This window comes from Neovison vison, chromosome 3 (genome assembly GCF_020171115.1).
Source record: "Neovison vison isolate M4711 chromosome 3, ASM_NN_V1, whole genome shotgun sequence".
Classification (NCBI taxonomy): Eukaryota; Metazoa; Chordata; class Mammalia; order Carnivora; family Mustelidae; genus Neogale; species Neogale vison.
This window is the reverse complement of record NC_058093.1, coordinates 37,019,955-37,034,175: the sequence shown is the minus strand read 5'-3', so window position 1 is coordinate 37,034,175 and position 14,221 is coordinate 37,019,955. Positions and strand designations below refer to the sequence as shown.

General features: G+C 37.1%; 1 protein-coding gene across 4 annotated transcripts in view; it reads left to right on the top strand.

Annotated features, from left to right (window-relative positions):
- The window catches only part of LOC122902384 (SPHK1 interactor, AKAP domain containing), a 178,557-nt gene that overhangs the window by 51,004 nt on the left and 113,332 nt on the right, over nucleotides 1-14,221 (top strand). For all 4 annotated transcript variants that reach the window (XM_044241770.1, XM_044241769.1, XM_044241768.1 and 1 more), the window contains exon 3: nucleotides 5,182-5,289. In XM_044241770.1, the coding sequence (XP_044097705.1) occupies nucleotides 5,182-5,289 (108 nt within the window). The remainder of the gene's footprint in view (nucleotides 1-5,181; nucleotides 5,290-14,221) is intronic.

The window sequence follows — 14,221 nt, the reverse complement described above, 5'->3', positions numbered from 1 at the left end:
TGAATAAACACATAGACTGGGATTCCTTAAAACACAAGGACAAGAAATTACGTATTTTACCAACTTGCAAAGGAGCACCAGCAAATGGGGGCTTTGGATTGGGAGAGCCTTTCTCAAATCCTAGTTCACCACTAACTAGGTAAACTATTGACTCCTCTAAGCCCAGGAGAAGAGAATAATCATTATTATGATAGCTAATGTTTATTGAGAACTTGCTATCGGTTCTCTAAGCACATTACATATATGGGCCTTAAATTCTACCTTGTATGTCCAGAGGTTTAATTCAGGTAGTATATATATTAGGGCCTTAGTCCAGAACATTCTCAGTAAATGTAGTATTATTTAGTCAATAGTTAAAGAATATAGGTATTATCTCTATTAATGAAATGTATAGGGCAACTTTATTTTCATTATTAACATAATCGAGTGAACTATTTCTTTAATTATGATGAATAAAATTCAAATTTTAAGGTTACATAGTGAGTGAAGACTTTCATCAAACAAAGCTCCTTCAAAATATTTCTTCTAAGGCATTGAAAGATTTAGGTTTCATTTTTAAATGTGACTTCTTTTCTCAGACATTTCTCTTTCCTCTGAACCAAAGGTGTACCATAGAAAAGACACTTGGTATCCCAGGGATATGGAATAACCAAACAGGAAGTCTTTCTAGCATTTTCCACTGTGTAAGCAGATCCAAAAAGCTGTTTATTTTCCTCACGGCTAGGATAGGACAGAACAAGTTCTTTGCATATTTTCGGTTATTATTTACTTTAAAAATAGGTGCAAAAATACCCTTAAAGTAAAAGACTTGACAGATTCATTGTTCTGCCCTCATTTCTCTGTTGAAGAAGTTAAATGCAGGAGAAATCCGGCAAGTTAGCCAGCTCTGGTCACATCAGCCTCGTCATGAGGCGGTGTGTATCACAGCTGTGGGCATCTCACAGTGGGAGGTGTCAAGCTGAGGCCTTTGGGTGTCTCCATCTCTGCCTCTCAGTGTTTCACTAGGAAAATATGCCAACCCAGCTCCCACTTAACTGAAAGACCTGAGTGACTGTGTCTGAACTCTGTCCTCTTCCTGAGGCTGACCTTGGACCAAAATAGTTCATATGCTCTGATAAATGACAGTTGCTTTCATTTGTGGACATATTTTGTTGCAACCATAATTCCATGTTCTTTGAATATGTAGAAAGCAGAAGATGCCCAGTGCCTACTTTTTGAGGAGTGAGCTTTGAAATGACTAACAAGTGATTATAGTTGGAGTGTTTATTATACTGCACAGTGAAGTATTATTAACTGGTATATTCATTTGATGTCTCCCTTTTAAGTCTCTAACATTCTTATAGTTCAGAGTGAATGGAAGCTCTATTCTGAAACCATGTGTGTTGTGAATTTTAAAGATCACAGAAAGGCAAAGAGCAGAAGCATGACAATATGGGTTTCTTTCAGTGTTAACACAAATAGATGTAAAGCCACGTTTTGTTTTGTTTTGAGAAATTCTAATACTGATAATACAGGCCAAGTGGATTAATTTAAATATCATAATTTACATCACAAAATGTTTCTTCTCCTTAAAGAAAAATGTTACCTTTGAATGTCACTCATGGAAAATAGCCTTAAAATGGAGATCCATGGGGCACCTGCGTGACTGAGTTGGTGTCTGACTCATGATTTCAGCTCAGATCACCATTGCAGGATTATTAGATCGAACCCCACTTTCGGTTCCACACTAGGCATGGAGCCTGCTTAAAATTCTCTCTCTCCCTCTACCTCTACACTTCCTGCTCATGCTTTCTATCTCTTTAAAAAAAAAAAAAAAAAAAAGGAAGTCCATGACAAAGTATAGTTATAATAATAAAAATGAGATGTGCATAATGTTTGGGAAACATACCCCAAATTAGAATCATTTTGTATGGGTTATGGAGGAATGCATAATTAAATTATTTCACCTAAAGACCTTGGTACTTTCAAAACCAAATCCAAAGCCAGTTTCTGAACAACTTGGGTAAAAAACTCAAATCTCTCTGAGTCTCAAGATTTTCACCTTCAAAATAACAATTTCTGTGAAGATCCTTATCTTTAAAATAACGCCTACCTTGTAGCATTGCAATAAGGATTAAATTAAAAGGTAAAAAAAAAAAGACAAGTTTAACACATTTTCCAGCACACTCTAAACATACAAGAAAAAATCATAGCTGTAACTATTAATACTATAAAATGCAGAACCAAAATCAAACCTTAGATTAGAATATTTGCTAAGGACAATTTGTCTTCACAGATCTGAAATGCTTTCAAATCCACTAATTTCAAGTGAAAGCATTCAATTTTCTATTTTCCTTTGTAGTTCATTTCAAATAGCAATAGTGAAAAGCACATATTAAGAGGATAACCTGCTATCTGCATGCCACAGTGTAAGACACTTGTCATCGCCCTGAATATTCAATGATCCCACCAGGTTAGTATTATTTTCTCCATCTGGAGGTTTGCAAGCTGAAATCAGAATTGAAGTTAGCTGCCCAAGATTATTCTACCATTAATTACTAAGCTAGGATTTCAACTTGGACTACTCATACCCATGCTCAACTCTATTCCATACTGGAAGAGAAAGTGATTAGCAGTGAGGAGTGGGGTGGACCAAGTGCCTTTTTCTACTTTAAATAAAGTGAGTCTAGATCAATAGTTCTCAGTTTTGGGGGAGAGGGGATTGAAATTCACTTACACTCTAAGAAAATTATTGAGGACCTTGTGAAGCTTTTGTTTATAGGGGTTGTACTTTCTGACATTTTTCAAATTATCAATTAAAGCTAAGAAAGGTTTTTTAAAATTATTCACATTAAAATAATAATAATTTTTATTTTAAAAATACTTGGAAAACAATAATAAACACATTACATGTTAACATGCATATTTTAAAGTCTTTATTTAAATTCCAGTTAGCATACAAAGTAATATGAGTTTTAGGTGTAAATATAGTGATTCAACAGTTCTGTTTAACACCTGGTGTTCATCAGGACAGATGCACTCCTTCTTCTCATCACCCATTTCACCCATTTCCCCCATCCCCACCCCTCTGACCAGCATCACTTTACTCTCTATAGATAAGAATCTGTGTCTTGATTTCTCCCTCTCTCTCTTTCCCCTCTTTGTTCATTTGTTTTATTTCTTAAATTCTACATATGAGTGAAATCATATGACTTATTTCGCTTAGTATTATACTCTCTAGTTCCATCCATGTCATTGCAAACGGCAAGATTTCAGTCTTTTTAGGGCTGTGTAATATTCCATAGTATATAGCCAACTACCTTGTCTTTATTTTAAAAAATGGCTAAAATCAACAAGGCAGGAGTTAATATGCATTTTTTTTTATGTAAAATAAAAGTGTTATTTAAAAAAAAAAACTTTTAGGGGCACCTGGGTGGCTCAGTGGGTTAAGCCGCTGCCTTTGGCTCAGGTCATGGTCTCAGGGTCCTGGGATGGAGCCCCACTTCGGGCTCTCTGCTCAGCAGGGAGCTTGCTTCCTCCTCTCTCTCTGCCTAACTCTCTGCCTGGCTCTCTGCCTGCTTGTCATCTCTCTCTGTCAAATAAATAAATAAATAATCTTAAAAAAAAAAAAAAACTTTTAGTGAGAAGAGGAGTGATTTCATTTTAGAATTTAGCAAATCTCCTTAATATTTCCCTTGACATAAGACAGGCAAACTCTGCTCTTGGCTTCTGCATGCAGCCAGTTGTGCCCTTACACTGTCGTGGGTCCTGGAGAACTCCACGGGAACCTTAAGAGACAATCATGGTGAAATAGACAAATAAAGTCTTCCTGTTATTATAAATATAGTTTGATGGCTGGCCTCCTTGGAAGATCTCAGAGACCCTTGGGGGCCCAGCCTGCACTTTGAGAACCACAGTTTAGGTAAAATGTGCAAGAGAACTGAGAAGCTCTGTTGTCAGCTTTAGTTCACAGTCATAGCCTAAGTTCATCATTCAAAATTACCTGCTTGTCCACAGCATGCCTCTTTGTATTCTCCTAGAAAAAGACAATGGAATCTGTCATCTCTAGTAATAATAAACATTGAGTGAGAAAGATTTAAAGGTAGTAATATTTCTCAGCAAAAATAAAAAAGAAGTGTTATGGAAAATGTATGAGAATTATATTTGGTTAACTCACACAGACAAAAATTCACACGTTTTTATCTATACAGCGTAACAATCCTTTGTTATACAGATGGAATGTAATTGAAGTGTCATTCTATTTTTGTGGCAATAACCAAACTGATTAAATCTATTCTATTGCTCAAGTGAAGGTAGTGAGTCAAATATTAGCAGACGTGTACCCTAATAAAGTAGAGGGCACCAGGGGAGCGTTGGAAATCTCACATAAGTTGGGAAAAATCTTATACACTGTTTGGGTAGTGTTAAGACACATTAAAATTTGAATTGTTTGGCTATTCATGAGATTGCAACTTCAAAATGTCTTGTCACAGAAATAAAATTTTTCTTCCTTGCTTTAAAATCCAAGCCCAGAATCCAGTTATTTGTTAATCATATTTGGGTTTTTTTGATTCATAAATCCAAATTTGTTTTGCTTTACTGTGCTGTTTCAACGTGGAAAATGACTGTCATGATACACTTTACTTATCCTTAATAATTTTTGAACTTAACAAATTATATTAGGTATTCTGTAAGAGTTGAACTCTATTTAAAAAAACAGAAAGAATTGAACCCCGTTTCACAGACATGTTAGCAAAGCTGAAGCTGAAAGCATATCATTTCAGTAGCAATACTGCACCAAAAAAAAAAAAAACACTAATTTTTTTAAGATTGAAAATATCCCCAGAGTGCACCAACACTACCACTAAAATGAACTTTGATCCCCATTGTCAACTGAACCATACCCCAAAATAATCATTTGAAGTTTCCACAGGTTGGACATCATTGAAGTTTCCAGATATTGGATTTGATGCAGAAGGAACATCAGTATTAACATCAACGTATTTCTCTAAAACCAACAACTTGCTGAATATTTTACACATTCTAAAGGTGCTTTTATCATCTAAGTTTTTTTCCAGTATCCAGATGCTCTGACGTGAAGAAAACACGTACAGATCCTTCAGAAAACAGCTGCTTGTTGAACTAGAAAATCTGGCCGTGTAACACTAAGAACACTAAGAAGATTTTCTCGATTCCCTCCAGGTTCTTTGCAGCAACAGCCTGCTCGAGTCTACAGACTACTGGCTACAGAATCAGAGGACTCCCTGCCAGATCGGTTTTGTGGAAGACAAGTCTGAAAACTGTGCTTCTGTAAGTAAACACAACTCTCTCAGGGTATAATTTGAGAAAGCAGGGAGTCCGGCGCATGTGCTCATGCTAAAGATGGAAGTTTCATAATTCATTAAGTACAAGGTTAGGAAAGTATCGTTTTGAAAATGCATAACAGGTTTATAGGGACCATTAACAAAATGGCATACTGGGCTCTTGTCTCTACTCTCATTTTGCTCATTTCAACGGGTAAATTAACCTGATCAGTTCTCTGAAAAGGAAAAACGATGTTTATATTTTCAAAACTGACTGAGAAAGAGATTCAGAAATAGAACTGGATGATGAGAAATAAGAGACCATTCAAGTGCTCTCTTGGATTCTTTTCAATATATTTTATAATTGCTGCTAGTAGGTTATTTTCCAACATGAAAATTGTATAGAAATTTTCTACCATTCTTATAAGTTATAGTCATCATCTGAAAACCTTTTCAACACAAGAACTATGAAGCCATGAATTTTAATATACAGGAGCTGAGCTTTACATACAAAACCTTCCTTTTCAAGGCATGTTCTTATAAACAAATGTTTATAAGAAAGAAATGTTCTTATAAACAAAATTATTATCTTAATATGTGGGTACATATTCTTGATAGGAGAAATCAATAATATGATTTATTTTTCCTGTTGAAAGATGCTCCTTCCTCTGTGTTCTACAAAGTCACATATTTCATTTTAATTGAAATAACCTAGCCCTTATGGGGTCATAATTACAGAGACTGGGGTAGAGCATTTCCAAAGTGGAAAGAAATGTAATTCTCATGACTAAACTGAGAACTTCAGCTCTGAGCTATTCTTGGAGGTAAGTTGAATGCCAGCATTTCTGTTAAAAGAAAAAAAAATAAAACAAAAAAAGAAGGAAGCTGAAAATGGGATGAAGAAGCTTTTTATATAAAATAGGCAGAACCAGCACTGGCAGACAGAGGATGTAAAACATTTCACGCTGCAGAGTCTCATCGGACAAGGAAAGCAGAGTCAATTCAACAGACTTATTTCAGTCTCTGTTTATGCAAATGATTTTAGTGTTTTTTTTTTTTTAAAGATTTTATTTATTTATTTGAGAGAGAGAGACAGTGAGAGAGAGCATGAGCGAGGAGAAGGTCAGAGAGCGAAGCAGACTCCCCATGGAGCTGGGAGCCCGATGTGGGACTCGACCCCGGGACTCCAGGATCACGCCCTGAGCCGAAGGCAGTCGTCCAACCAACTGAGCCCCACTACTTCTAGAATGTTTAATCCTTTATCCAGATAACTGGTTGCTGTCCAGAAATCTTTGGGGAAAACAAAAGGGATTAGGTGGCAGGTAATTTAATAGTGATAACCTCCTTTACAAATTCACTTCTGAGGTCAGTTAGAAAATTCAGGCATCTGTGGGGGCGCCTGGGTGGCTCAGTGGGTTAAGCCGCTGCCTTCCGCTCAGGTCATGATCTCAGGGTCCTGGGATCGAGTCCTGCATCGGGCTCTCTGCTCAGCAGAGAGCCTGCTTCCTCCTCCTCTCTCTCTCTGCCGGCCTCTCTGCCTACTTGTGATCTCTGTCAAATAAACAAATAAAATCTTAAAAAAAAAAAAAAAAAAGCAGGCATCTGTGGATACAGGTTTCTAATCACACAGCTGTCCATTGTAAAAGGAAGAGAAATGGAGGGTAGAATCTCTCCAGCTACATTCTGGAAAAAACTGTCATCTGAGCAGCTCCTGTATTAAGAAGTGTCCTACTTGGAGGGGCATTTTGGGTGGCTCAGTCCGTTAAGCATCAGACTCTTGACTCCTGCTCAGGTGGTGATCTCAGAGTTGTGAGATGGAGTTGAGCTCCGTACTCAGCTGGGAGTCTGCTTGAGATTCTCTTCCCCTGCCCCCCAAATTAAATAACTAAATAAAACCTTTAAAAAATGAAGGCTCCCATTTGGAGAAGGCATGAAATTTGGGGCACTAAAAATTGTGCAGTGGAAGGTGAAGAGGTCTTCTTGAATCTTTACATTTTTGGAATCTGGACTAAAGATCTGCAATTAGAAATGCTAAATTTATAACCAGATTAAAGATTACCATTGGATCTCCCTAAGTGAAGAGAATTCTCCTCCCACTCCCCACCAGTCCCAGTGGATTCAAATTTGGGCTTAAAACCACATGACTTCCTTCCTTAAATCTTTGTCCCTTTATATTATATTGAAATATATATATGACAATATATATATTGTCAGATGACAATAGTGAGGTTGAGTTGATTCATCTTGCCTTTACAGTTCTTTCTATTCTTTCCAAAAGGGGAAATTCAACCCAAACACTAATAAAAGGTATACTGGAAATTTTGTTTTCCCACATGTTTATAAAAATTACCCATGACTCTAAAGCTAAAAGAAAATTTGAAATCCCTATTTTGTAGTCCTAAATTGTCCCAACCTCTTGAAAGTATCCTTTAGTTCCTTTTTCTTAATCTTTCTTTCTGACTTGGCACAGATTTCTAGGATGAAAAGAGGAAACAGAGTCCAGAGCTGAAGGGAAGCAATTCTAGAGAGAAAACAGAGGTGAACCATGGAGATATCTAATAAGGACCAGGACCTTTTAATCAAAACAATATATAGGAGTGACCAAAATGGTCAGGATTTGGGGGGTGGGGTGGGTTTTTTTTTTTTTTAGTGTTTTATTAATTAATGTTCTTTATTGCCTTTCAAAAACAAGTTCTCCATGGCAGGATGGAAATGAAAGGTATAATTTAAGGGAAAAATTACTGTATTGTAAAATCATGTCTTCATTCAAGTTTCATTTTAAAATTCAGTTTAATAAAATCATCCCAAAGCCAAATCTCTTTTCAAATAACCAGAACAGAATCTGAGAAACCTGTAGCAATGTTGGCTCATATTTTATCACTTCATACTCTGTTCATAGCTCTATGTTAATCATTGCTTTTTTAACTGATTTCTTCCTGATCAAAATTAGCAGCCAACTTTTTCAGATCCAACTTCTGTTGGCTTAGGATCCAACATACTGAAGTCCAAGCGTCTGGACTTGCAGTTTCTTAGAACTCAGAACGTCAGCATACCAACATTTTCTGAATTCAAGACTTCCACTTAAAATTTTTATTGAGGGACAAACTCAGACTTGGAAAACCTTCAGAGTGTGGTGCACATGGGTCAGTAAGACTGTTAGGAGTTTTTTTTTTTCTTTTTTCTTTTTTTTTAGTTACTATTTCAATAGAGAACTGCATTCATTTCACAGCTAAAATGAAGAGCCTTAATGAAGAGTAGTTTGAAGCAGTCAGATACACCAAACAGGAACAGCTTGCCAGGAAGTCTGGCTCAAGCAGCCCTCTAGAGGTCATCCTTGAAAGTTTTTCACTAGGTATCAATTATAAACAATTTGCTTATTTTCCTTTTTTTTTTTTTTTTTAAGATTTTATTTATTTATTCGACAGACCGAGATCACAAGTAGGCAGAGAGGCAGGCAGAGAGAGAGGGGAAGCAGGCTCCCTCCTGAGCAGAGAGCCCGATGCGGGGCTCAATCCCAGGACTCTGGGATCATGACCTGAGCCGAAGGCAGAGGCTTTAACCCACTGAGCCACCGAGGCACCCCTTTCTTATGTTTTCCTAAATAGAATTCTCCTCTCAAACTATATAATTTCATTTTCTTTCTGATTTGTCTTCCCGAAAAAACAAACAAACAAACAAACAACAACCTTAACCTTCAGAGTCTTCTTTTTAACCTGATTTTTAAAAAGATTTTATGTTTTTATTTGAGAGAGAGAGAGAAAAAAAAAAAAAGCAAGGGAAGGGGAAAAGGGGGAGGGAGAGAGACAAAACAACCCCAAACTGAGTGTGGAGCCCAACGCTGGATTCCATTTCACAACCTCAAGATCATGATCTGAGCCAAAATCAGGAGTTGGATGCTTAGCCGACTGAGCCATCCAGGTGACCCTAACCTGATTATTTAAACAAAGGAAATGTGGAGGAGGTTAATGGAATTGGAAGCCAATTTCCAAACCCAACAGCTGAGACATTATCTTAATAGAGGTCCTTAACACAAGGAGTAGGAATTGGAGTTTTCAAGTCTCTTGACTTTTTTTTTTTTAATTTAAAACTAATTTACTTTTTAATCTGCTATTATTACCCTTTGCTATTTACTCACATTTAATTTTTTTTTTCAGAAATCTCTTTTTTTTTAATGCTTCATTAAAATTACCTTGACAATTCACATTATTTCTATTTATAGCTACTGTCAGTATCTTTCCTTACTGGTCATTTTAAGACTTGGCTACCTTTCTGCAAATAAATTATACCTTCCAGTGTGCATCTTAATTGACGAATCACAGTATTTGAAAATGTGTTACATTTGCCTTCAATTCTTAAATAAACAAATTAAATTCTCAGGCAGGCTTCAACATCCCACACATGATATTGCAAAACTATGAAGATATTTGACAGCTGTTTAGTGAGCCTCTGATGTCAATGCAACCCAGGGGCAAAAATGACAAAATGGCATCTTGGATGACTGTTCTTTATTCTATATTATTTCTCAAAATATTTCTATACCAAGTCTATTATGAAATTTTTCAAAAGGTAAGTTATGGAAGAGACAAACACTCTACTTGGTATGCTGATCTATAGAAAAATCTAGACTTCCATGATTCAGGAAAAATATAATAGAACAATGAAAGGACATTTTACATTATCTTGTCCAGCTGTTTACCAAGCTTTCTAGGAACTTTAGTGTTTTTTTCCTTAAAAAAATCAGGTTTGGAAGTTATTTTTTAAATTCTTTAAATTTAGACTTATAGAAAAATTGCAGAAATTTCTAGAATTACCAGATTCCCCACATACTAACATTTTACTGCCTTTGCTTATCCTTCCCTTTGTGTGTGTATATCCATCTATGTGTGAGTGTCCATATAGGATTTTTTTTTCTAAAACTTCTGAGAAGGATCTGCAGATACGATGTCCCTTTACCCCTGCATATTTCAGTGTGGAATATAAATATTTAAAACCAGGATTGAACCCAGAGCTGCAGAAACCCTTGTTCAGGCTCATAATTTGGTACCAACTGCAAAATAATGTTCTTTAAATATTTATTCAACAATTTTCAAGGAGAAGTTAATGCTGCCCCCATAAAAATGAAAAACCAAATGCTGACAGTGGAAGTCAGGCAGCCTGAGCAGAACAAATGCCCTGTATTTAAGGGAACCCGCTCTCAGGAGGCAGTGTAGGGACTGTCAAGGGTCACTTGCCCACCTGAGAGGGAGCTCTCGACCCTCAGCCCTGGTAGATTATTCCTGCCAACTTCATCCAGGACTGCTCTTGAGCAGAAGTTCTGGTAAGTTACATTTTGTCTATGCTGATTTCCAGGGGCTTTGGTACCCCACCCCCCATGATTGATCCAGAAGAACTTTTTAGAGACTTGCTTCTTAATCCAGCCCTAGATGAAACAGAGAAAGCAAGGCAGCTCGGGGTACCGTCAAGCAGATGCCCACAACTGGTCTGTGTGACCTCACCTGGCCCTGGGTAGTAGTTCCTGAGGCTTTCTGGGAAATCCACGAGTCCCAGAGAAAGTGTTGACTCTCAATGAAAAAAGTTCCACTAAACTTGACCAAGACTCTAAAAGTCCATGAATTAGAAAGAACACTTTATGGTAAAGCATGACGCAGAGGGGTGATAGATAAAAGAACCCCACCACCAAAGCAACCAGATGTCTCTAAATCTGTAAGGTCACACATGGGAAACTGACACCTAGAAACATGATAAATTGAACTGAGGTAGAGTTTTGTTTGTTTATTTGTTTTAAATATTTATTTATTTGTTTACTTGACAGATAGAGATCACAAGTAGACAGAGAGGCAGGCAGGGAGAGAGAGAGGAGGAAGCAGGCTCCCCACCGAGCAGAGAGCCCGATGCGGGGCTCGATTCCAGGACCCTGGTATCATGACCCAAGCCAAAGGCAGAGGCTTTAACCCACTGAGCCACCCAGGTGCCCCTGAGGTAGAGCTTCTGATACAACTTGAGGTCTACACCTACAGTGTGTGACCAAATAGTACAGTAGTAATATGGGTGTAGACGTTAGACCTAGTCTGTATATTTATCATGGCCATGGATACAAACTAGGTGGGAGTTTTTACAAGTTTATTTGAATAGAAAATTGAGTTCGTATTCTGTCGCTATGTTGTAGGTAAAATGCTGCACAATAAAAATTAAGATCCTTGATTTTATTTAGTGGCTCAAGGAATTACAGAGTATATTTAAACATTAAACAGGTGGAATAAGACTTCCAATAATTCATAATATGAAAAGGGATTAAAAGGGAAATCTAGGTGGTTATTTGTATGACTATTTAAGCTCAGTGCAGCTCCAGAAACCAATTTTTAAAAGCTTACACTTCAGTAAACAATAGAAACAAAATGAAAAACAAAGTAAAAAATGTGTGTGTGTGTGTGTGTGTGTGTGTAGTCTCAAGGTGTTAGTCTCAATGCATAAAGAATGATAAAGAAGGGCCAGAATTCATTATGAAAAAGTGAAATATCCGATATCAAAGTCGGCAGAAAGCCAAACATAAGAAATTCACTGAAAGGGTGCCTGGGTGGCTCATTGGATTAAGCATCTGCCTTTTGTTCAGGTCGTGATCCCAGGGTCTTGTCATCCAGCCCCACACTGGTTCCCTGCTCAGCGGGGAGTCTGCTTCTCCCTCTTCTTCTGCACTTCTCCCCAGCTTGTGCTCCCTCTCTCAAATAAATAAATAAAATCTTTAAGAAGTTCACAGAATAATACAATTGTTAATTTAGACTTGAAAAAATAACTGCTCTAATAACCAAGGATAATCAACTATAACTATTATAGAACTTGTTTCCAATAAGCTGCTTAAGATTGTAAAATTATTATATCCAGTGTTGTTGTAAGCACAGTTAAGAGGGCCCTCTCAACCCAACATACGGAGTGGAAATTGACAAAGTTAGTAAAATATTTCTGAAGAAAATCTTTGTAATGTGTACTATCCAAAACATTTTAAATATTTATGACTATCGATCCACTTCTGGAAATAGATTCTAAAGAAATGACCAGAGTTACATGGGGACTGATTTAAAATACAGTCAACTTGCAAGGTAATGAACCCAGCGCAACACACCAGACTGATTTAGAACTGGACTCTGGAGTCAGGCTGCTTTGATTTGAATCCCACCTCCCTTTTCTAGCTGTATACTCTCAAGCAAGCTGTTTAGTCTCTCTGTGTCTCAGATTTCTCATTTGTCAAAGGGAGATGTTATAGTATTTATCTTGTGGATTGTAAGGATTAGATGCATTAACATGTCTAAAGTTTTAGAATGGTGCCTGCACATAGTAAACATGCCTAGGTATTCAATGAACTCAACAACATGTGATGGCAAAAAATAGAAAAATCTTCCATGACCCATAATATAGGAGTGGTTAAATAAATGTTGGACATTTATACCATGAAGATCAATACATTCTTTACAAAGGTTTGTAAATAAAAGTATTTCAGCACATGGAAAGAAAGTCTCATGATATAATTATGTATAAAAAAGGACTCCAAGGGGTGCATGGGTGGCTCAATGGGTTAAGCCTCTGCCTTCGGCTCAGGTCATAATCTCAGGGTGCTGGGATTGAGCCCCGCATTGGGCTCTCTGCTCAACAGTGAGCCTGCTTCCCCCTCTCTGCCTGCCTCTCTGCCTGCTTGTGATCTCTCTCTCTCTCTCTGTCAAATGAATGAAAAAAATCTTAAAAAAAAAAAGGACTCCAAAATTTTACATAATATATATTAAACAAGACAAGTTAATCAGTTGGATGAAGGAAAGAGGGAAGTCAAGAATAAGTACTATGGTTTGGGCTTGAGCTCCAAATGGATGGAGGTTTCATTGACTGTAATGGTGGAGCAAGTTGGGATGGGAGGAGGAGGATGGTGCTGAATGTCTTTCAGTCATCCAAGTGGAAATGTCAAGTTGGTAGTTGGGTGTACAACTTAGTGTTGTTGGCAAGATCAGATTGAGAGATAAGAGTTGAGGGTCTTCACAGGGACCCTCGGAGAGTAGAGAAGATCCGTCAAACCAGAGAGGGTATGTAGGTAGAAAAAAGGGTTTGCAACTGATCATGGGGTATTCTAATAAGTGCTGAAATGGTGATCCCCATGTCCCAGGGTCCCCCCCAAAAGCAAGAGATTATTATTTAAACATGTAAACCTGAGTTTCAAATACAAAATGGAGCATTTTATGTATCCTGATATTTTTGTGCTTAAAGTATAGTCCGATGAATAAACCTGAATGTACTTTTAAACCTTGGTATTCATGCCATTTCTTAACTGTTTCTTTAAAATTTATTTTGACAAAAAAATTCATTTTGACAGAAGAATGCATTATTAAAATAGCTTAGAATAGCTTTGAGTTTCAAATTTCATACAATTCCTGCTATTATAGCAATTTTCCTCTGAGTGAAAAGCCTATCAATCAAGAAAAACTGAAAACAATAAACAATGTTCCTCATTAAATACCTTTCAGCTTTAAGGATATTGACTATATAATTTCTATTTCTTTTTAGTAGAATTGTTTGTTTGGACCAACATGTCTTTCTTAATCAGTTCTTCCAGAATCTCAAGAAGACTAGTTAGAAGTAATAGCATTTTTTTTTTACAACTTAGAGTATCAAGTTTAAAAAAAAAAAGAATTTTTTAAAAAAAGATTTTACTTATTAATTTGATAGAGGCACAGTGAGAGAGGGAACACAAGCAAGGGGAGTGGGAGAGGGAGAAGCAGGCCTCCTGCTGAGCAGGGAGCCCCATCGCAGGACCCTGGGATCATGACCTGAGCTGAAGGCAGAAATTTAATGACTGAACCACCCAGGTGCCCCAAGAAGAAGAAATTTTAAAAGCGGGCCTCACTAATAACTATGATAGGATGTCTGCTTTTTAGGTCAGAGCCTCTGGAATACTCTTTCTC